General features: G+C 50.1%; 7 protein-coding genes across 7 annotated transcripts; 4 read left to right on the top strand and 3 right to left on the bottom strand.

Moving 5' to 3' along the window:
• Positions 1–835: 835 nt before the first annotated feature.
• On the top strand, positions 836–1790 carry POX_b02880 (uncharacterized protein; the record flags this gene model as incomplete). The annotated part of the gene is made up of 3 exons (XM_050111788.1): positions 836–915; positions 1270–1397; positions 1513–1790. The coding sequence occupies 3 exons, from the start codon at positions 836–838 to the stop codon at positions 1788–1790; spliced, it is 486 nt and encodes a 161-aa protein (XP_049972134.1).
• Positions 1791–2800: 1010 nt separating this feature from the next.
• On the bottom strand, positions 2801–5330 carry POX_b02879 (uncharacterized protein; the record flags this gene model as incomplete). The annotated part of the gene is made up of 7 exons (XM_050111787.1): positions 2801–2968; positions 3067–3441; positions 3506–4452; positions 4506–4786; positions 4846–4970; positions 5052–5181; positions 5308–5330. The coding sequence occupies 7 exons, from the start codon at positions 5328–5330 to the stop codon at positions 2801–2803; spliced, it is 2049 nt and encodes a 682-aa protein (XP_049972133.1).
• A 349-nt stretch (positions 5331–5679) lies between these two features.
• On the top strand, positions 5680–11982 carry POX_b02878 (Histone transcription regulator 3; the record flags this gene model as incomplete). Its single annotated transcript, XM_050111786.1, has 4 exons — positions 5680–9926; positions 9993–10215; positions 10276–10431; positions 10483–11982. The coding sequence occupies 4 exons, from the start codon at positions 5680–5682 to the stop codon at positions 11980–11982; spliced, it is 6126 nt and encodes a 2041-aa protein (XP_049972132.1).
• Positions 11983–12415: 433 nt separating this feature from the next.
• On the bottom strand, positions 12416–15117 carry POX_b02877 (uncharacterized protein; the record flags this gene model as incomplete). The annotated part of the gene is made up of 6 exons (XM_050111785.1): positions 12416–12820; positions 12892–13416; positions 13471–13598; positions 13652–14153; positions 14437–14706; positions 14767–15117. 6 exons carry the CDS (start codon positions 15115–15117, stop codon positions 12416–12418), a joined length of 2181 nt encoding a protein of 726 aa, XP_049972131.1.
• Positions 15118–16146: 1029 nt separating this feature from the next.
• Positions 16147–17969, bottom strand: POX_b02876 (uncharacterized protein; the record flags this gene model as incomplete). Its single annotated transcript, XM_050111784.1, has 5 exons — positions 16147–17053; positions 17122–17451; positions 17513–17586; positions 17641–17662; positions 17725–17969. 5 exons carry the CDS (start codon positions 17967–17969, stop codon positions 16147–16149), a joined length of 1578 nt encoding a protein of 525 aa, XP_049972130.1.
• A 1373-nt stretch (positions 17970–19342) lies between these two features.
• POX_b02875 (Signal peptidase complex catalytic subunit sec11) lies at positions 19343–20290 on the top strand (the record flags this gene model as incomplete). The annotated part of the gene is made up of 6 exons (XM_050111783.1): positions 19343–19414; positions 19524–19697; positions 19756–19850; positions 19914–19947; positions 20019–20050; positions 20122–20290. The coding sequence occupies 6 exons, from the start codon at positions 19343–19345 to the stop codon at positions 20288–20290; spliced, it is 576 nt and encodes a 191-aa protein (XP_049972129.1).
• Positions 20291–20978: 688 nt separating this feature from the next.
• On the top strand, positions 20979–21691 carry POX_b02874 (Ubiquitin conjugating enzyme E2 B; the record flags this gene model as incomplete). The annotated part of the gene is made up of 3 exons (XM_050111782.1): positions 20979–21005; positions 21076–21192; positions 21371–21691. The coding sequence occupies 3 exons, from the start codon at positions 20979–20981 to the stop codon at positions 21689–21691; spliced, it is 465 nt and encodes a 154-aa protein (XP_049972128.1).
• Positions 21692–22525: the final 834 nt, after the last annotated feature.

Genomic DNA, 22525 nt, shown 5'->3' with positions numbered 1-22525 from the left:
GCAGCCCTGGTCGTGTGTCTCTGGTCTGAGTGTCTGGAATGTAAACACTCGAGCACTCGCGCCCACGCATCCGTGTAAAAGCAACGCACATCTCCTCACTGTATCCACGCACACTCCACCCCCCCGTGCCTCGAGTGGATCTCGACCCAGAGAGGGTACCCCAGCTCTTCAGTGGCTCGGTACCTCGTCGCTGCGATGGCACTCGGGGAAAGGTACTTTTGGGTCTGGCCCATGTCGTCACTCGTACCGGTTCCAGTACCTCCCCAGCATGGGTGCAACTCGCTCCGGTCACCTCGTCACCAGTGGATGATTGCACGACCTCTCCCTTTCCCCCTCCTCCTCCTCTGGACCTTGTCCTTCTCCTTTGGAAGCGCATTCACTCGGAGCTTACTGCCACGACATGACTCCTCCGTTTCCCATCCACCGTCTCCGAGTACGGTCGTACTGGAACTCACTTCTCCTCCGCAGGGACTCTGCGCTCCGTACTGTAGGACCGGCAGGACCTTAAAATAGTAAGCTACGAGGTAATGAGGTACCCTGGCACCCTTCTCTCATATCCGTATAAATTGCGCGTAGACTGTCTCCCACCCAGGATTATTACTCCTACTACCATTCCATCCCCCCAAGCCTGGTTGTCTTACTCATCTTCCTTCTGACCCGTCTCTCATCCCGGATCCGTACACTTCAGACCCTGATCATCCCATCCCATTCCTCTTCTTCGGCTGCGAGTCTACTCCTCCTTCCGTCAACTCCTCCACGCAAAATCAAGCCAGAGCATTTACTCTTCTTTCATCAATTCACCTTTCTCTCCGTCGCCTCTTTCCACTATCCCACAATGACTACCCGTAAGAGAAAAGCGGACGCCGAGGAGGAGCTCCAAGCTCTCCCCAGCGACGAGAGCGAAGAAGAAGAAGAGTCAGTTCACTACACCATTCTTCCCCCCCCCCCCCTCGCGCACTTTCAATTCATTCACCACTTGGTCCCCCCATCGCGATGCGATCCACGCAACATGTCATACCCTCTTTTTGTATACGCGCCGTGCTGTCGCAAGCTCCTCTCCTTCCCAGCGCCGTCCCCGTTGCGCGCTGGGAACACCGTTCTCGGCATGGATGCGCGCGGAGTCCTGCGCGATAGAGGTGATGGAGGCGCAGCGCATGCATCGGCGCTATCACAAGGATTTCTTTGGCATTGCGCCTGTACATGTTTATGTGGCTCTCTCTTGATAGTATTCTTATGCTAATTTCTTCGTCTGCGCTTTTATCCCTACAGATACGAGGACTCGGAACCGGATCGCTCGGATGTGAGTGACGAGGATGAAGAGGGCGAAGAAGGCGAAGGTGCAAGTGACGAGGACGGAGACGAAGAGGAGCAGGAGGAGGAAGAGGGTGAAGATGAAGGTACGTCCAAGCCGCATGGTTAACCATTCCCCCCACGAGGGACCTACTCTGCTATAAAAGGAACAATCACCCCAAGTCTTGACCGTCATCGTCTCTAATTCATATTGAATATCAGGTCCTCCCGCCCAGAAGAAGCAGAAGACCGAGGAGGGCGCCAATGGCAAGAAGCAACCCGAGGTAATCGATGATGAGGACGAAGAGAAGGAGGAAGAGGGCGCAGGTCAAGAAGGAGACGAAGACGAAGAGCCGGCCGAGGACGAGCCCGCTGAGGAAGAGGTCGAAGGTGCAAACGAGACTGCAAAGTCGAGTGGTCCTGCCGCGGCGGCTGCAAAGGCCAAGGGCGACGTTGTCCCCAAGGAGGCAGACCTCTCCGAGGTGGATGCGGCTGAATAGGATACGCACTTGGTTTCAATCCCATGAGTTACTAGGTAGAAGATAATTTCAAGACTTCTCGATCTATCACATTTATTTCGGGAGCACCCGACCCCCCAGATCATCTCAAATGTAATGTGATTCAAGGGGAGCTATTGCCAAGGGTTCCCCCACCCGAGTCATACCATTGAAGCACCACTGGGGCATCTACTTCCAATGACCAGACCCTGTGATGTCTACAGCATAATTTGAGCGTTCAGCCCAGTTGGCCGTTTCGCAGGACCGGCAGCCCTGGTAGATGGAGCCCGGCCGGGGCGCCCGCCGTCAAACTGCAAGCCGCTTGCGGACATGAGCCCCTTCATCTTGGCGATGTGACTCACCTAAGTACACAACCCGTCCCAGGAAAGCGTAAACAATCTACACCTCAGGCCTGGTCTTTTGAGTCCCGGAGGTAGTAGTAATTTGGAACGGAGGAAGCTCAAGTATAGGTCCCCCCCCCAATTGTGATTCAGGTCCCGGAGCCGGGTGGGAATCTTAGTAGTCACTGCCCTGGCTAAGAAGGGAATTGGGAAGTAGCAGTCTTGACCAACTGAAATCAATATGGAGGATGATAGTCTTGATTGATACTTGGTAGGTACCGATACCTCTGATTACTTAAAGAAAGAGCATTATCCTTAAAGTGTTCATAGTGCGCGAATTGGACTTAACCAGTACCCGCCTCACTCGCAGGTTCCCCTCGATGATGCAACCTAGAGCTCGGTCCACAGAATATGTAGGGTACCCCCCGTGCCCGTCAGTACTCCTACTCCTGATATATCGTCGAAACTACATACACAGAATTGTGGTATTGAACCCGCAATCATGCCCGGTCAAGGGGAAAAAGGGCATCTCTAAATCGTAGCAATTAATATGATCGGCCCTCGCGAGGACACGTCTTGTACCTGCAGATTGAGGTTCACACCTGAGAAGCAGGAATCAGGTAGAGCACGGACGCCGTTGCATCGTGACATGGGACGTCTGGAATTTCCCTCTTAAGCATCGCTACCACTGCTGCGGAAGGTCGCACACAGCTGACAATACTGATGTGTGAGGTCAAGCACCGGTTGGGGCAAGTTGGTGGCTTGCACAATGCTCCGAACCTTCACTGCCCCTTCATCTTCAATCAGCTTACGAACACAGTACAGAAGCTCCGGTGAAAACTAGGAAAAGACGTTAGCATGTCAGAAATGACGAGGTCATGCCCCCCCCCCCCCCCCCCCCCCCCCCCCGAAAAGGACAGTCGGATTCCAAGCCTTACCTCAGAGTACCAACGGTACTGCCATGCAATCAAACGAATTAAAGCACCCAGCATTCCTCGCGTGTCGTTTCGTTTTTCGTATAGTTTGAGAAGTCCACGCATTGCCTTGGGCGAGAACCTGATGGCCAAACAGCTCTGGTAGGCCTCAATGCTCTCATCGAAGTGGTGCAATCGCTCTGCGAGCTCACCCAGAATCTCCCATTCAGTCGCGGACTTTTTATACTCCATGGCTTGTTGACGGAACTGTGCCATTTCCGTTCGCCAGATGGTGTAAATGCGAAGGTCTTCATAGAGCACCATGAAAAGGTTATCCAACCACCGCTCGCAGAGTCGCTTATTGGAGAATTGCGTGTAAGAGGTGTGTGACGGGTCGGACTAATAAGGTCATTATCAGTAAAAGCAATGTCAGGGCGGTAGACAACAAAGAACGAAAACTTACATCATCGTTGCCCGACTTCACCACCTCGGAAGCCATACTTTGCTCAGGTCTCTCGATCGGCGTTTCGTCCTCCTTTTTGTTGATGGCCGGGTCGTGGGCCGGGTCGGCGTGGTTGGGGCCCGACACGGAGCTGGAGTCCTCGTCGCCGCTTTCTTCCGCACTTTTTACCGGCGCTCCGTTCATTTCAGCCTCGAGCGATTGTGCCGGCTTGGAGACATGTTGTCGCTCCACACGATATTCCTCTTCCATCACAAACACCTCGCTGCGGGTCTTCAGCAATTGATCCCAGCCAATTGCAGCGGCAATTTTGGTGAGCAGGTTGTAGGCTTTGAGAAATGTGCCTTGGTATCCAGCAGCATGCATCTTCCTCAGGGAAGGATGCACGTAATCATGTGGATCGCCTTGCTTGGGCTGGCCTTCATCAATTTCATCGAGAATACTTTCAGACAGGATGGGAAGCATGATTCGTGACGGCTGTGGCATTCGTGGCGTATCTTTGTCTTGGTATGTGAACATTGGGCATGAATTCAAGGTCAAGAGCGCCAAATCCCATTGTTCCAAGCTGATATAGACTTCAGCCAGGCGAGCCCAGGTAGTGAATTCGCTGGGCGCCGCGGTCACAGCACGCTTGGCGCATTCAAGAGCCATCTCGCCTTCGCCTTTGCTCTGGCAAAAAGCTGCTTGACTATCGAGCAGGGCATAATCCATTGGAACATCCTGCAGGGCATCGTACATCAACCGCACAGCTTGGACTTCCTCGTCTGCCATTATCTGCACACGCGCGAGGAGAGACGAGACCTCGACATCACGCGTGCGAAGCTTCTCGAAAAGGTTGATTCCTGACGTATATCGGCCGGTCGTATAGATGTATTTCAAGACACCCGATGTCAAATGGTTGCTGACGGTGTTGGGAACCTGTGTCTCAGGATCAGAGCTAAGCTGACGGCCTGCGATAGTGTTAGAAATTCCTTCGGAATATGCCCATCCTCAGGAAACGGACCTAGAAAGAAAAGTTTCTCGGCAGCATCCAAGAACTTGTGCTCCATCTCGGTGTTGGTCACTGGATTAAATCTTCGGACGCCGACGATCTTCTTGATCGCATCTCCGCTGCCGTCATCAGCGTACAGATATGCCCTCAGAACCGCACATAGAAAAGTTTCCAACCAAAGCGCATCTGTAGCCATTCGCTTTTCTCCGTGTTCGTCGATGCAGTAGGCTTCCAGACTGCCCGGAATCTTGACCTCGACCCGCATATCGAGATGTGAAAAAGCATTGTAACAGCTGCGAGAAATATTAACACTGGAGTTCGCGGTGTACAGTCATGCGCGATATCAACCGACCAGTATATTCCCGAGACAACTTTATGCGTCTTGTCGAGCGGAGAGAATGTGAGAGTGTTGACATAGGCGGCTAGACTGGCGGACGAAGAAGCATCGATTCCGGTGACGTGATGGTAGACGCCGGTCTGCAAAGACAAGTTCACAAGTTTAGTCACAATTTTAGAAAGGAATCGTGAGCAATCAGTCCGAGGCAAATGAAATCATACTTGACGGGTCGAATTAGCCTTGGGTTGTTTCACCAAGTAAACCAGATCCGGAGGGCCGAGTTCCCGCAAGCTCTGTAGCGATTCTGTTCTCGCTTCTACTGCGACAAATAGCTCCTCCTCCTCATGAATCCTAGAGTTTGGCAAAGGGTTAGTTCGACCGTTCGCGCAATTGCATAAGCAATTGCCAGCGATCAATGGCGATGCTGATGCATGCCCCAGGCACACGTTGATTCGACATCACATTAGGGGTACGGACTCTGGAACAGCGGGCGCAACCATGGCGGCCGCGCGTATGAATGGAGCTGGTCGAATTATTAATGCTTCTCAAAGAAAAGCTCCAATTGTGAATGAACGCTGCTCGACTCTCGGCGGTGAAGAGGGGAAGGTTTGTCATTAAACAGACCGAGAGAGCTTCAGGCCGCTAGGCAACAAGGCGGAGAGACGACGTCCTTTCCTGATTTGGCAGCCAACGCGTGAGTCGCGATAAGCTTGCGATTGGCGTTTATCGCAAGCTCTCTCGAGTATCATCGCCGTGTACCTGTCCCGACAAAACATCCAAAAACAATGCACTGCACACGTTCACTCATTTGTCAGTCTTGATTTGACACTCTTCTCTGGTAGCTCAACAATGGCGAGCTGGGCTGCTTTGAACGTGGAGCCCGACGAAGGCATTGAAGATGAGGTCGACGACACGAAAGAGCTCCAAATCGAAGAAGCTCTCAAACTTTACTACAGTGCCCTTAAGCTCCATTCGCAGGGGCCTGAGTATTATCCGCAAGCAGCTGAGGCTTACGAATCACTGTTGAACTCAGAAATCTTCAAATATCCCGAATCCCTCTCCGACTTCAAGCGGCCCGATCTACCAGAGGCGCAACCTGCTGCCGACGAGGCCGTCGCTGCCGCTGACACCATCGCTGAATTCAATGTGAACGATTCTACATCAAGCTTGTTCCAGACTCTGTATCTCTCCTACAAGAATTACGGAAAGTTCCTTCTCGATTCGCTTCGCAGCAACCTAACAAATGAATCCTCTGAAACCGCAAACACGCCCGACGCTGCGCGGAGGGCCACGAAAGCAACCAAGGAGGCACTTCAGTCATTCGCCGAAGCGCTTGAGCGCGATGATACCGATTTGAATCTATGGAGACAGAGTGCGCGACTCGGCAGTGCTCTCCAAAGTTATCGCCTCAATCGCTTTTGCCTCGAGAGCGTCCTGGCGGACGATGACAATCGCTTAGAAGTACGATCGACACAATTGGGACTCGAGGAAATCTTTTCAGAGGAACGTTTGCGTAGCACTCTTCGTACCCTCTTTGATGGACTATCGGCATCCCAGATTCCTGTCAAGAAGCAGAAAAAAGCACTTGACAAATACCTGAAAGGGCACGCCGACTTATATTCGTATCTTCCCGCACTTCCTGCCGAGCTTGAATGTATGGAATCGTCCAAGGGTCCGCTGTCCATATCCACATCGCGCCGAGAACTAAAGCCCTCAATTGCAACTTGGGCAGCCACTGGATCGGCTATCTTGAATGTACTCGCCGAGGAGGAAGAAGCACCCTTCGCTGAGCGCCCCAGTAAAGCCGTTGGTTTTTCGTTGCCGCCTCGAAGTATCACAGCTCTTGATACATCGGAGGTCGATGAAGAACGTGAAGTTGCCTCGCCCGGATCAAATGAAAACGGCAATACCGACGATATGGACATGCTGAAGGAAGATGATACCGGTGCTGTAGCTGATCTACTTCGTCAAGAACCAACGAAGTTTCAGTCGACCGACGAGCAGTCGTCGATTGATCAGAGCGCGGAAAAACAATTGATTGAATCGCTGGAGCGACAGTCTGTTCAGCAATCTGAGATGAATCCCCTTGATGATTCTGGAAAAGCTGAAGAAGCAGATGTGAAGTCTCCAGCTGAAGCCCGCAAACGATCCTGCGCATCGGCTACCAATGATGAGCAGATGGAGGGAAGCAGAATGAAGAGCAGGCGGACCAGGGCGCGGGAATCGAATGCTGATGCTTTAGTTCAACAAGATGAGGTTCCTTTCGACCAAGACAAATACTTCGAGGACCGACTCGAAGTTTTTGTGAATGCAGATGAGTGGATGTTCAATACGGTCGACTCTCTGTACTCAAAAGTGGATATCCGCTCTATGGGCAAGATCGAGGATCTCAGAAGTGAGGTGGCTTCTGCCAAGGATCCATCAACAGCTATTCTGGAACCCGGGAGCGTTGGAATTCTGGATTTACGAGACATTTGTCGAACATGGAACGACGCGAAATCTCGGCTGTCTCAGCAAAAGGATGATGGATCGTCTCTGAAAGACGTTGGTTCAAGCAAGTCCGGACTCGCTGTATTCCTAGAGTATTCCAGACGTGGTACTCGGAAGGCTGCCATTCAAGAGGAGCTAACTTCGAACGAAGAGCTCTACCGGTTTTCTGAAATGGTAAACAGCAATTGGTTGCATCCTCAAGAAGTGTCCTACAGGTGGCTTGAACGACTCCTCGTACCGGGGTTCGGCAGAGAGGTCACAGAGTGGCCTGTTATGAAATCTGCATACACTTCGCTTCTGTGGCCTCAAGATCTTAAGGAGATTGTCTCCCAGGTGCTTTCACGCGAAGATGAATTCGTCTTCACTCGACTGAGCGACGTCTTTGCTGCAACCGAAAGACGTGTTCTTGAGTCGACTGCAGAAGCATGTTACCAATATCGCCAAAGCGATCTTTGTGAGCTCGAAGTGATGCAGGCTATTTACGAGATTCATTTGGACCTTTTTGCCTCACTCGAGATGAGCAGTGGCAACAGCCAGAGCGAGAGACTGCTTCAGAAGGATCGACTCGATAGGTGGGCTGTCCTTACTAGGTCGGCTCTGGATCTCTTTCTCGATTTCTGCCCGTCGCAGGAGTGCCGTCAGAACCTTGCGCTTCGTCACATGTGGACATCAGTCTTCCACATAAATCTGGCTGGTGAGGCTGACAGGGAGCACGTCTTGCTCTGTTTTCAAGACTTGAAGTTTACTCTACAAACAATGGGTGACCCTTGTCTACGGCTCGTCAACAATTCGGCTATGGCAGAGCTGTCAGTCACAACGATAGATCAGGAGATGCTCAAGCTCAAGTGCATGGATTTCTTCGCGAAGGTCTTTAATCCCGAAGATGAGGACCCAGTCTCGCTCATAGAGGCCATAGAACCCATCCTCGAGCCCGCGGCGACCGAATGTGTTGACACAATAATTGGCCTTGATGAAACGATGCCATCGTCAACATCTGATGAGATGCGTGCGTTCCTAGACCGGGGAGATGCTCCGTTACGACTCTTTTTGTGGCGCCGACTTCAAGAGGCCTACCAGGCAATAGATTATCCGCCTAAAGTCATGTCTTGCCACCTTCGGAGCATAGAGGTGATTATGAACAACTTGGAAGATCCGAAATACCTCGAGGAGACTAGTGAGCAACGTCAACTGGCCCTGATTAGCTCGTTGAAAACTCTTGACAATGTTCTCGGAAAGGCAATTCACTTGCTCTTCCAGCAAGGCGAGACTGTTTATGACTGTATCGACATGGATCATCTCAAGGCTTCCATGTTCACCATCACCCGTCTCACGCGGCTGGTTCATTCATTCGTTTTGTATGAAGATTCGGTCCGCGTTGGTCAAAACCCAGGCCCTGAACTACGTGGCTCTCTCTCCAAGTCCTTTGAAACTTTCAAAGAAAGAATGCGCGAGCTCTATGTCCGCTGTTGGATTTTGCAGTACACATTGTTCGTGGAAGCTGTCTCGCAGAATAAAGATCTATTCCATGAGCCACATGAAGATCGAATCCGCTTTCTTCGTTCTGTTCACAATGCCTTGGGCGTCCGCTGCATGTGCCGCTACTCACAGAAACGCTTTCTGAAGCTGCTCAAAACCGAATTGCTGGACTTGCAAACAAATGGCGATTATGAACTTGATATTTGTCAAGTGCTTCTGGATCTGCATGGGATCAGGTTTTCCCCCTTTGACGGAACGACCGATCACGGATGTACTCCGGACAAGTTAGACCGCCCTACCTCGATGAAAATGATCGATCTTGTCATGAAGCAAGCGCAAAACATGAATATGAAAGATCTGACCAAATCTGATCTTAAGCTCACGATCGAAAAAATGCAACAAACCATGCTTCCGGTCAAGGCCGCGTCTTCACCTCAGATGTCCTTCAATCGACGCGTTTTCCACGGATACGTCAAGGCACCAATTAACCCTTCCTCTCTTCTGCGCGCAGCTCAGGGAGTTCTGGAGCTTACAATGCTCGTGGTCCCGGGTGAGAATGCCCAAATTGCCGCGAAAGGATGGTATTTCCTACTCGGGAACTTTGCATTGTCAAGGTTTCGGTCTCAGAAACGGTTGAGCCCTGGTTCGACGGCAGAACTTGAAGATGCGATCCATTTCTTCAGACTGGACATCGAGTACGGCTCGAGTCGATGGGAAACTTGGTTTCGTTTAGCCCAAGCCTACGATGCCAAGCTTGAGGAAGAAATTACATGGACCGCAGAGAAAATTAACAACAACCGCAGTGATCTTGTTACAAATCAACGATACGCGATACACTGCTACGCCATGGCTGTCTCAACTGCGCTGAGGTACGCTGAGCCGACAGGCGAGACCAGAACACTGTTGTCAGATTTGTACACAGACTTTGGTATAAGGATGTACGCCTCATCTCGTGAACCGCTTTCGATGAAGGCGTTCAGCCTCTCGGACTTCTCTCGCCACTTTAGCAGTGAGGAAAGCCAGCAGATGTACAAAGGCCAGCCCTTCAAAGAGATGACCCCGTACTCTGTTTGGAATTTTGCTTCCAACCTATTGAAAAGAGCTCTTGTCGACAAACCCAATCGCTGGATGTGAGTGCCATTCCGCCTTTTTTTGTATTCTAAGTTACAGGAACGCGTCAAGCTAATAAAGCTCAGAACTCATTACTACATAGGCAAATGCCTTTGGAAGATGTTCAGCTGTGAAGACTCGATGAGAACAACTTCGAAGCGGGTTGAAATGCATGATGTCTTGAACGCTTTTCGCAAGGCAATCTCTGCTCTGCCCAAGAGAAAAGACTCTCGTGCAGATCCCATATTCGAGCCACATTTCAAGCTTGTGTCTATCGTCCACAAGCTGGTCGTTCGCGGAGCAATTACCGTAAGTTCAGTTTCAGATATGCAACCTCAACTTCTCACGCAAGTTCTAACATCCCTGTAGCCGACGAAGGCGAGTCAAATTCTGCAGGCCACACCCTGGGCTCGCAAAGTGAAGGCACCGGAGAGTGAGGATGAATGGAAGCCGTACATCGTTGAGGTCGTCAGAAAGTTCAAGAGCGCAGATAAATCCAACTGGCACCACCGTATGAGTGTTAAGGTAAGCCTCTTCCTTTTCATCGCCTCACCAAGACAAGCCTGACGAGACTAGGCTGCGCATATCATCTACGATGACGAAAAAAATGCAACGGCCGCGGCTGCAGCCAAACAAGAGCTTTCACAGATCTTCACAAGGACACTCACAATCCAAGTATGGCGGCCGGAATTTGAACGTCCGGGGCGACACTTCGTCTATACCACTCGCTACGTTTATTTCTTCACCGCGCTACTTGATCAGCTGGATGACCGTGCAAGTCTGGACCAGCTGCTCAGACGTGTGAGAAAGAAACAAGGCGATTTCATCAATCATGGCAAACTGTGGGAAGATGCCTGTTCTGTGTACATGAAGATGATCCGGAGAGCAGCGGAAATTAGCGAGGGCCATGAAGAAAACGTTTTCAAGCCCATTGGATGGGAAGAATTCTCATCCAAAACAGCCCGGTTGGAAGCATTGCCGCAACTGTGCTCAGAGAGCCTCCCGCTGCTTGAACTTATCCGTGACTCGTTCGAGCTCAAAAAGCTCAACAACAATTTCGTCAAAGTGACGATTTTTGAAGATCTGATCGCGGATTTGTACGCGCGTGTCTACGAGCTGAACCTGCCATCTCTGAATGAGCAGGTCAACGAGGAGAAAAAGGAGAAAATGAAGGTTGATCACCTTCTCATGACCGGCGATGGCACTGCGGATACTCCTGATCCTACAGCTTCCACTTCGGCTGCGGATGCACCAGCTCCCCGGGGAAGAACTAAGGGAATCGCTCGACGAGATATTCAGAAGCGTGCGGACACCATCGTCAACCTCAAACTGGGGCCTCGTGCTGCATCGAACAAGCTCACTGCTGTGGGTGATGCAGATCAACCTGCACCTACTCATCCGGGTTCGGGTGCCTCATCAGGACCTACTTCAGCTCCCCGTGACCTGGCTAAACAGCCAACCGAGGCAGGAGATGACGATGATGATGATGATGCGCAGATGCTTGGTGGCAATAATCTGAATGACACTGCGGACGAAAGCGAGCTCAGCGATGTTGATGAAAGCAAATTGGATCTGACGCTTGAGCATAAATCTATGTTCTCGAAAATCCATCGGGACGAAGGTCGAGATGGAGAGACCGAAACCGAAGGTGAGGGAGCCGACGAGGGCGATCCTCAGGGCGATGGTGAAGAACAAGGGGACGAAGAAGAAGTCGAAGAAGATGGTGAAGAGGGTGCAGAGGGAGAGATTGAGGAAGAAGAAGAGGAGGAGGAAGGTGATGAGAATGAAGCTGATGAGCAAGACGAGATTGCCGATACTGAAACCGAAGAGGGCGGCGACGAGGATATTGTCGATGAGAGAGACGAAGACGTTCAGGACGATGAAGCTGATCCTTCTGGAGACGTCACAAAGCTCGAGGAAGACGATACAGATCTAGCGACTGAGAAAGACGCCAGTAAGACTGAGGACAATCCATCTGAAATCGTCGAAGGGCAAGGAGATGATCAAGACATGGATGACGTGATCCATGATGATGAGGTTGCCGAAACCCCCGATGCTATGGACGTGACAGAATGATCTTCTATTTTTTCTTTCTGTTTTTCTCTTCTGGCTTGGCGCATTTCCATCGAATTATTTCCAATCAAATTGGAACAGTCGGGCGTTGGGAGTTCCCGCGAGGAAGAGACAATCACGTTCTATCGTCTCATTGATACCAGTCAAATATGACAAATCATTCCAAGGTCTCGGTTTTTACTTCCTTAGATAGTTTCGAAAGTCGCGTAAAGAAATAATAATGATCCATTAAAGAGAAGCATGTATAAATGATTAAAAAGAGGTAGGGATGCGCGTAGAAATTTCTTAACCCCCCCACCGATAAAATCCACACAAGGCATGAAAATCAAATGCTCCATCCAATACCAAAGGGTATCTCAAAGATCCAAATTGCGAAAATTAAGTAGTACAATGGGGTCGTAAAGTCATAAAGGGGATCTATGCAAGATGAATGCTTCTAAAGCTCATTTTCCGGGGCGAGATCCCACTTGCGCGTGGAAACCTTTCTGAGCTTTTTTCCCGGCGAGGCCAACTTGGGCATTGGAGAGGGCTGAGAGAACATGGCGTCTGTGATGTTGAGCTGGTTGACACGCTGCATGGCGTTTTCAATCTCACTAGCGCGTCCTAACCCATTGCTCAGCCCTTTCGGGGATGCCGGGAGTTGCTTTGTGCGTGGCTTGCGAGTGGGAGACTGCGAGGACATCTCGCGCTCAAGAGTCGCCAAGCGGCGACGAAGCTGCACATTCTCGCTCTCGAGTTCTTCGATTCTCTCATGGGTCGTGGACTGAGGGTCTTCGTAGATATCGAACCCGCGTGAAACGAGCTCAATTTTCTTGTCGACAAGGTCATCGTGTCGACCAATCTGGAAAACGAAGACCGGGTCAGCGAAATCGTACTTTGGTCATCTAGAAAGAAAAGGCATAGATGGCTCACTTGTTCATCCCATGCTGCTTGCCAACGTCTTCTCTCTGCTTCCACCTGCTCCTCCATATCGGCCCAACACTCCTCGCGCACTTCCTGTTCAATCATCACGCATCGATCCTCGGCGGCTTGTAACCTGTGCTCAGCCTCCGAGCGGGCAATTTCTTCTTCCGCTAACCGAATCGCAAAGTTGTGACAGTCTTTGGTGAGCCTGGCAATCTCCGCGAAGGCACGTTCAAGTTCCTCTGTTAACCCATCACTTGGTGAAATACGGCCACTGATCGATCGTCCTCGTTCAGAAGGCACTGACGCGATTGATCCCGCCAGCGACGGAACGCGTGGCACAGTGACCTCCCTGGCGAGGGCGGAATAGCGTAAGATCTGAGAAGTAGCGTTGTAATCACCCAGAGGATCAGCAGTGACTATCATAATCGCCTTTTGCGGATATTGCCCCCGAGACATTTGATTTGATGAGGGGAACGAGTTGGAAAACAAAAGCTCTGTGAGTTTGCATTGCCGATAAGGAACAAGGGCCGTCTGGAATCATTAGCCCCTGGCTTTGCGCTGAATCTGCCGGATGTGCACTCTCACCTTCACGCCATCCTGAAGGTTGCTCTGCATCTGCAGACACTGCCCCAAATACATCAAACTCTCGTTGATTTTACCAGCCTCAGCAAGTGTTGCCCCGGCCGTCTTTGCGGTTCTGGCTCGCTCGGAGCCTATAAATCATTAGCATTTGAAGATTCTTCCCGAGGTAGATGACGATGAGTACCTGCTAGATCGACCACGGTTAGAGTATTTCCTGACCAAGTCATCTCTCCGTTGCGTTTGGAGGCCATCTTCTTGACCTCTAGGCAGAAGAAGCCATGGCTTCTTGAGCTGACGCTGTTCGCTCCAGTGCCCGTGACCTTGCGCTCGGTTAATCCAACATCGAGAATGGCCAAGGCATCTTCATAGCTACTGCAGGCAATCTTGCGGAGACCCGCGACCAGTTTTCTGTCCGGTGATCCCTCAGTTGGTTTGAAGAGTAATGGGCGACGTCGGTCCTTCTGAGCGTTTCCTCGAGACATGGCATTGCCTTGACTGCTCACAAACGACGGGGACAGCAGGTCAAAGATACGGTCGTTGTAGACTTCATACATGGACACCAGCACGACATATTCTGCGTTGGAGCTCAAGTCCATGGCGAGATGGCTGACAATGGGGAGTCGTGGGCTTGTGAGTGCACGCTCACGCGGCTGGCGGCGTGGGAATATCAGTGCAGGTGTAGGCTCCTGAAAGACACAAAGCGATGATTTAGTAAAGCGATTTTCCACATTTTTCGAACAGGCAAAAGGAATGGAAATGGTATTTGGATTTTCAGGGCGCGACAACAGCACTTTCGAGGGCGTATCGATTGGAAATTGGCTCAATCTGTCATGGGTCGAGGTGCGATGTGGCCATAATTGGCACTTATCTCCAGGAATCGGGAATACCTCAGGCACATCATGACTTGATGGATTCTCGGGCTTCATTTGAGCTCTCCTTTGGGGGGCTCGGGGATTTGGGGCTCCGTACCGTTGATGGCGTGTTTGCACGAGATGGACTCATTGGTGTTGGAGCTCTTGAGCTACGACCTGGGTTGTGATCGCCATAAACAGCGTCCAGAAAGGATTGGGCCGAAAAAAGTTGAGATTCAGAGTGGTCGGATGCAGTCAGCGAGGCAAGTATCATGGGACTTATTTCAAAGTTGTCGCTCTTTCTTGCGGTCTCTATGGATTGAAAAATGACGTCGAGGGCCATCTGTGTCATCCCGCGCTCGGACTTTGAACCGAGAATTGTGTGACTCTGTAACGCAGACCATGGTCAGTGGCGATGGATCTCATGTGAGGAAACGGTAGGCTTCACTTTTCCACTACCAGTAACCCCCAAAGTAGCGACCAGGCCATCGCGACCTTCACGCAGCACTCCCCGGACGATCGATTCCATTCCCGTATCTTGAAAGACATCCAACTGGCTGGCATGTTCCTCAAAGACTTTGGTAAAGCCAAATTTCTCAATTGCACGTTTCCGCGTGTCATTGGGCGGTTGAAGCGTGATATGAGTTGGAGCAGGCACGGGTGTCTCTTCCTCCTCCTGTGAAGCCTGTGGAGTTTCGACGGTCAAGAAGCGTTCACTCTCGTCGTTTCGAGGGTTCATCGGAGGCCTGAGCCGTAGGTAAACCTGGAATAAGGATGCATGAGGCGGTTTCGACGACATTTTTGAGGCGCTAATGTCAAATCCAAAACCCGTGGTGGAGAATAGGGCGAGAGAATCAACGGGCGAAGGTAAAGCCAACGTTTGAGTAAGCCAAGACAGCTGCTGTCAAGTGGAAGGCTGTTTCCCGTTTGGGTAAGAATCATGTTGCCCCAGCAACAGCTTTGTTCCGCGGGCCTGCGGGCGGTCAGCTAATTGTACAGTCGGGGGGCCAGGACGGTCACTAGATAACCGGCGATGCGAGCAGAGACTTGTGCCACCAACTACTGGGCGAAGACTTCCAACAAGTTTCACTACATAGTCATGGCTGAAAGTATACATTTAGGGTATACCACATTCTCATATTTCATACTATGCATGTAATTTCTGTGACAGTGGAGTGCATGTAGCTGCAGTGTTTAGCAGGACCTCGCTCTGGTCTCGGCGTCGCAGGTGCAGCAGCAAGCTTCGTTGGATCCTGTCATGCAGTAGCACCTACGTGTCTTGCATCTCAAGGCTGCAGCCGCTTTTAGACTGATCAATTGGTGGAACTTCTATAGGCATACACATCCCCACATTGTCCTCTGATGTGCGGCTCTCGACTGGATCCAACTGGAATTTGCTATCCATTCAAAAGAGTTCCTAGAGCCTTTTGTCTCTCCGCTCTCTCCGCTCTCTCCGCTCTCTCTGTTGAATGGATGCTTTGGTCGAGATGCTGTTTCCGTAATTGAAGGCCCTGGGTAGGATGACCAACGCCTTTGGGCCGTAACATTCACTGAACTTGTTCTATCTCTACAATCCGATTGTTCCTGGGGGCTGAAAAAATAATTTTTGGCAACCAGAACCGTATGTATGGAATTCCTATTCTTCATGTTGTTGAAAAGGTTTGACATATCAGGCATATACTCGTATGTACCAGCTTCCCATCTCTCTACCTTCGACCCTCGCATCCTCCCCCTCCCCAGGCAGATCTCGCTCATGTTGACTGTGCATTGGAATCTCTAACCTTTGTCGTCGCACATGAATCATTTCCACGACGCATCAGGCATATCGTTAGAGATCACTTTCATCCTTTCCCATTTCCTCCTGAATTTCCCAGCTGTACTTCGCAAATCGACTCCGCTTTCTGATTTTTTCTCCATAACACAAAAACAGCGGAGGCACAACACAGAACACAGTGGCTGCGATTGCCAGCACCGAAACAGCCATGTTTGCACCAAGTCCATTGAACATTTGTTTGGTGAAAAGCGGAAATGCGCCTGACAAAATGCCACGCAGAAATGCCACAGCAGCAGTGGCACTGGCAGAGTAGCTCAGGTAACTGTCCGAGATATAACCATACAGTACAGTGTCCAATTCGGTGAGGGCATATCCGACAAAGACAAGAGACAGCGTTGGAACGATCCATGAGCTTTCAGACCCTGAAATTTTGGGTGGAATGGTCCATCCAAACCACCAAAGGCCCATTGACAAAAATGGGGCGCCAATGGCCAGTCCCATGAGCTTGTCTTCCGGTCTAATCGGTTTGCCCTGGGCTCTACGTCTTTTGAAGATGTAGCAGTCAAGGATGCGAGTGAAAGCACTCAGACAAGTTCCAACTCCGAGTGCCAAGAAAATCAATGATGTTTGAGACGCGGAGAAGCCCATGGATTGATAAATGGGCTGAAGTGCTTCTGTGAAAATGTAGATGAGGGACATGGCCACGGAAATCATCATCGCGATTGTGAAGATGATTGGTTCTTGACAGAACAGTTGTGCTGGGCGAAAAAGTGCATCCCTGACAAAAGTTTGCATGTCCGGCGAGTGGTCATGGTTCAGAGCTGGGGGTAATTCTCTGACTTCCCTTCGTAGTCGGTCGACCTCGCGAGTAAGTAAGTAAGACGATCGAGACTCTCGGATGAGGCACAAAAGGGCTGTGATGCAGCCAATCACAATAGCGTAGATGAAGAATACCCATCTCCTACATGTGAAAAGAGTAAGACTTCTTCCAGAAACATTAGAAAATTCTATCAGATTGAAAGAACCCACCAATCCAGCAATTCAATCACATAACTACTCGTGATCGGACCGATGATCAACCCTATGTTTGACGCAACTGTCCACGAGAAGACGACCCAAATTCGAGCTTGTGAGTTGAACATGTCCTCAATACTTCCACCCAGTATGGTTCCAGGTACAGCTGAAAGCAGTCCAGCCAGAAGGCGCATTATGATGGCCGCTGTCACTGAATGTGCCAGTCCAATGATAAGGCAACAGATACAGCTCAGCCCGGCACTGAACAGATACGTTTTCTTGCGACCAAATGCTTCAGACCAAGGGGGTAAAATGATTGTGCCGATAGACTGTCCGAGGAGAAATCTAGAAGTAGTGAGTTGTTAGCCCTTCCCCCGGTGAAACCAGAAACAACGGATCGACTGACAGAGTAACAAAGCAGAAAGTTGACATGGTTTGGTTGAGATGAAATTCATCTTTGGCTTGTGTGGCTGCCGCGGCCTATCTGAAATTAGACGGGGTTTCCAAGATGGTGTGGGAACTGAATAGACTTACACCCGCCGTGCTGCTCGCGGTTCTGTACAATTTGTCAACTTAGCTGACTGAATGCTTTAGAAATGTGTGAGAAAGGGGCTTTACATGAACAGATCCAAGAGACAGATAACCACAGTATCGTATGTCTTTCTCAATCGCGGCCAGTTTCGTGGGTGCTTGGGATTTCCTCTCATCCAACGAACAAACTTCCCATCACAGGTCAACTCGAGATGATGGCCTTGCAAATAGTTATGCAGGGAAAACTCAAGCTCTTCGGTCTTTTCAAAGGAACACTTGCTATCCGAGGACTGAGTCTGCTCCTCAAGAGGCAATTTATGATCATCATCCATGTCAGATAAGCGCAACATCTGGCTGTGGCTCCTGGTGCAACTCCTCAAATTCAAAGATGAAAAGTCCTGACGAAGTTGATGTCAGCTTATCACTTCTCTGTATCTGTTTGCTCGAGGTTCCTTCTGAAGCTGAAGGGGACTAGGGCATGAGGAATGATGGATCCACTTTATTAGCTAAAATAGGCCCGGAGTACGTGGAACGGTATACGTCTTGTTGAGGAACTATCCAAGCGACCAGTTGAGTGACAGCCATCCCTTGTCCAAATATTTCCGATACGATCTGATTTGTTGATAATCTTGATCATTTATCGTCAATCATATTCAAGTCGTCATTTTGCAGTAGCCCTCTCTTTAAAAGAACCTAGTCCTGTCTTGTGATGACGGTGCTTTCTAGGGATGAGAAATCGCCGACGATTCGGTGGAATGTAGGGGCTACAGCCGACACTAGCATCAGCATAGCTTTTCATGGGCAGGGAAGCTTTGACATCATCAGGTACATCTACGCGACTATCGCCCCTTATAGATGTAGCCCTTGAATTAGTAGTTCGTTCTTTGGATCTAACGAGGTTCGCATAGATCTGTACTAAGCACGAAGCCTTCTCGTTCTCTGCTAACTCGGCTTAGTAAAGTTTAGGTAGAGATAAATAGATGTGCGCATTTCACAGCAAATATGAAGTTAATATTCATCTTTTTGATATTAATTGTGGAATGCTGGTGCTGATTTTGTGGTTGAATCAACACTTTGGTTCGCGTCTCCTGCTGAGCTGTGTCGAGGGGCTTAGGTTTATGATGTCTCCTCTGAGATCTAGCAGGGGTTGAGGGTTGGAGAATTTACTCTCATTAAATTCAGTCTTTGAAGAGTAATACTTCATAGGTGAACAGAAATAACGGACTTCTTCGTGACCAGGTAGACGCGTGCGCAACTCCAATAATGTTGACAGTTTCGAGAGCCATCTGAACTACGCATCCCGAGTATATGAGCAACATCGGGGGAACAGAAGCAATTTATCTGTTTCTTGATCTTAAAATCAAGGCGTGAAGAGCCAGTTTTCCTAGCTCATACTGCAATAATCTTCCGTTTGGCCCGGTGCTTTGACAAAAGCCAGGCCAAAAGGCAGTGAGATTGTCCTCTGCACTATCCAGCCAGGTTTACGAGAATGACCCCAACGGTGGCGGAGACCCACCCCTTATCGGACACCCGATAAGCCTAACGGACACCGCTCAAAAGGCTGACCGCCTAGCAGATACAGCCAAATTGTAGCGGCGAGGCCACCTCTCCGGTATATTCTGCCAGATTGATCATAAACATAGGGAGCTCTCGAATTGGAGCGTTTCCCTAAGCCTATTCGTTTTGGTCCAGTCCTTCGCCCAGCATGCTTTCCTCTCTTTCAAACAGTCTCAACAATGTGCGCACTACGGTAGCACAAGTGCTCAATTTTGCACTCGTATGTGGTATCCTTTTTGCGAGCATCGCCATGTGGCTTGTCAGACACTCGCTCTCCTGCTTGACCTTGTACAAGATCAACACTGAAATAACCTCGCACCAATGACCAGGTTCTGTCAACTGCCTTCATGCTATGGAAGGGCCTCTCAGTGGCATCAGCCTCCAGCTCCCCGATTGTGGTGGTTCTCTCCGGCAGCATGGAGCCTGCCTTCCAACGCGGGGATCTTCTATTCTTGTGGAATCGCAGCCCTCGCGCAGAAGTAGGAGAGATTGTGGTGTACAATGTGAGTGCGACTGACTCGGGAGGATTCTTCTGTGCCACAATGCTAAAAATGCTTGCAGGTGCGAGGGAAAGACATTCCAATTGTCCACCGTGTTGTCCGAAGCTTCCCTGAGGTTGAGGGCAAATCGAAGAAGGTTGTCAAGGAGGTCACAGTGTATGTTCTGTCCTATATCTGCTTGGCTACGCTGTGGTTGAGAAGTTACTAAATTTGTTTCAGTGACACTACGCCATCGCATATGATCTTGACCAAGGTCCGTTCAACCCGAGAGAAGAGAGAAGTTGCGTCGAGCCAGTACTGACTATGTCTCCTTTCCACTGACAGGGCGATAACAATGTTGCCGATGATACAGAGCTGTGAGTCGAAACCACCCATCCCTGCGATGATTCAAAGAATCGACTTGCTGACACATTCTCCCGGTTGCTAGCTATGCCCACGGTCAGGACCACCTTAACCGAGTCGAAGATATTGTAGGGAGTGTTCGGGGATACATTCCCATGGTGGGATATGTGACAATCATGCTGTCAGAACACCCGTGGCTCAAGTCAGTACTCCTGGGTATCATGGGTCTGATGGTCGTCCTTCAGCGGGAGTAAATGAATCGAGTTTCCCTTGATGAAAGACTGCGCCCAATCGGTGATAATCTTCACCGAAGGGCGCGCTTGGCCAGTGGAATAGCTTATCCTCAGCATCAAAATTCGGGACCAAAACCCATCATGATATCTCCTTGAGAAACCAGAGTCACATGCACATTCTCACATGATTGACCATTCTTCTACATCATTATTTGTCAAGGTAGCCGTGGGGTATAATTTCGGTGTAATCCAATGTCCTTCATTGACCAACTCGTCTCGATCATTTGAATGGTAAAGCTTAGCCAGATACTCTAATGGGGCTTGCAGTAATTAGTAGTCCCGTAGGTACGTCAGGGCAACTCTGACGTCTGCTCTTGCTGTGATCCACTTTGCGGGCTAGAGAGCTGAGATTCTAAGGTACCCGATGTACGTACCACAGCCCCTCCTTTTGCGATTTCCCTTTGATCGTGCGGTCTGGAAAAAGGAATAGCCCACCATTTCTTTGGCACAGATACTACCGACTGTACTGAACGTCCAGCCTATCTTGAATTGTTCCTGTTGATCTCACCCATAACATCATTCCACTTGCTGTTCTCCATTCGACTCTCTTCCACTTCTTGACAAGAACGAGACCATCTCTCATTCCCCCGCACCCATCATCACGTGCCCATCAACCTTTTCCGCTCGTCGCCAGTGATCTCATTCCAAGATGGGCAGTCAAAGGCGTATTGCAAAGGTATGGACCGGGCAATTCTCCTGCACTCACTATCGCTTCTTGCCCACTGACATGCCTCATTGGATACCAGGAGTTGACCGAGCTCAATGCAGCCCCTCCAGAGGGCATCTCTGTGGAGTTGGCCGATGAGGCAAACCTCTACCAGTGGAAGGTCTTTATGGACGGGCCCGAAGGATCTCCATACCAGGTACGTGCCTTTTCAGACAAACAGTGCCACCAAAGGATTCTTCTCTTGCCCCTCGCGAGGACACTGATCAGACTACCCAACTCAAGAGCTTCAAACTACGCGAAGACTCTCCTGTTGTCTGCACCCACACTCAAATCACCCGAACCAATGCTGACGGGCTTGACCCTCTTCGTGATAGGGTGGCAAATTCTTGGTGAATCTCGCCCTTCCCACCGAGTACCCATTCAAACCTCCTACTGTCTCTTTCGGTACCAAAATATACCACCCGAATGTCACAAATGACGACAAGGGAAGCATGTGTCTAGGGATGCTCCGAGCAGATGAGTGGAAACCGAGCTCTAAAATTGCGGCGGTGCTGGAATTTGCGCGCCAGTTGCTTCTGGAGCCGATGCCCGACGACGCGATTGAGGGTCGGATTGCCGACCAATACAAGAACGATCGGAAGCGCTACGATGAGATTGCGCGAGAATGGACTCGGAAGTATGCTACATCAAATTAGCAATATCAGACAAGAGATGAGAAACATACAAATTGTGGGCCGTCAGTCATGAACTGATGAGCTGGCGAAGCTCAAGACCGTGGATCCACTGTTGAGCTCATGGTAGACAGGTGCCCTCACTTTTTGGCGTAGGAAACTAGGTAGACGGGAGGGGAATTCGTGTAAGAATACGGTATGCCGAGATGAGCACTTAACTTCCAATTCATACAAGTACGATTTCAATAAACATCCATTTCTCCCAGGGGACCCTCTTCTAGTAGTATAAGATCGCGAATGTGCTATGACACATTTGCCGCGAAGTACTGAGTGCATACCATCACTCGCGGGTCAAGGAGCTGGACCATGTAGCATAATCTGGAACAAGACCTGGTATTCTTCTGATCTTTGACCTTTGTGAGGAAGCATATGAGGTCGATCATAGAGGCTACATGAGATCTTGATCAGAGCGTAAGAGTTCCCGCTATTAGACCGGTGTCAAGTGCTAGGTTCTTTCAATTGACACGGACCTGCGAGATCGCATTGAATGGCACAAGTGCTTCACGCAAACTTTTCTAATCTTAGTGTGAAATATCAATGCGATATATCCAAAAACGAAGAAATACTCGCGTCGAGAGTTCCGACTATTCGAATCTTGTGGGCGCAAATAGAGTTTCGCGACCTTTTTTTTTCAATCTGCACGGCTGTACTAGGTAGGTGTGACCTACCATTGATAGAGTCTCTACCTGAGGTGTCCACCATGGATGAACCACATTTATCACGTGTTGTTTGCACCGTCTCTATGAAGAGTCTACTTGACTACGCTATGAGCGTTCCTCGAGTTTGATATGGCATGCT

This window comes from Penicillium oxalicum, chromosome II (assembly GCF_001723175.1).
Source record: "Penicillium oxalicum strain HP7-1 chromosome II, whole genome shotgun sequence".
Lineage (NCBI taxonomy): Eukaryota > Fungi > Ascomycota > Eurotiomycetes > Eurotiales > Aspergillaceae > Penicillium > Penicillium oxalicum.
The sequence above is the reverse complement of the archived record's forward strand: the minus strand, read 5'-3'. Positions and strand labels throughout refer to the sequence as shown.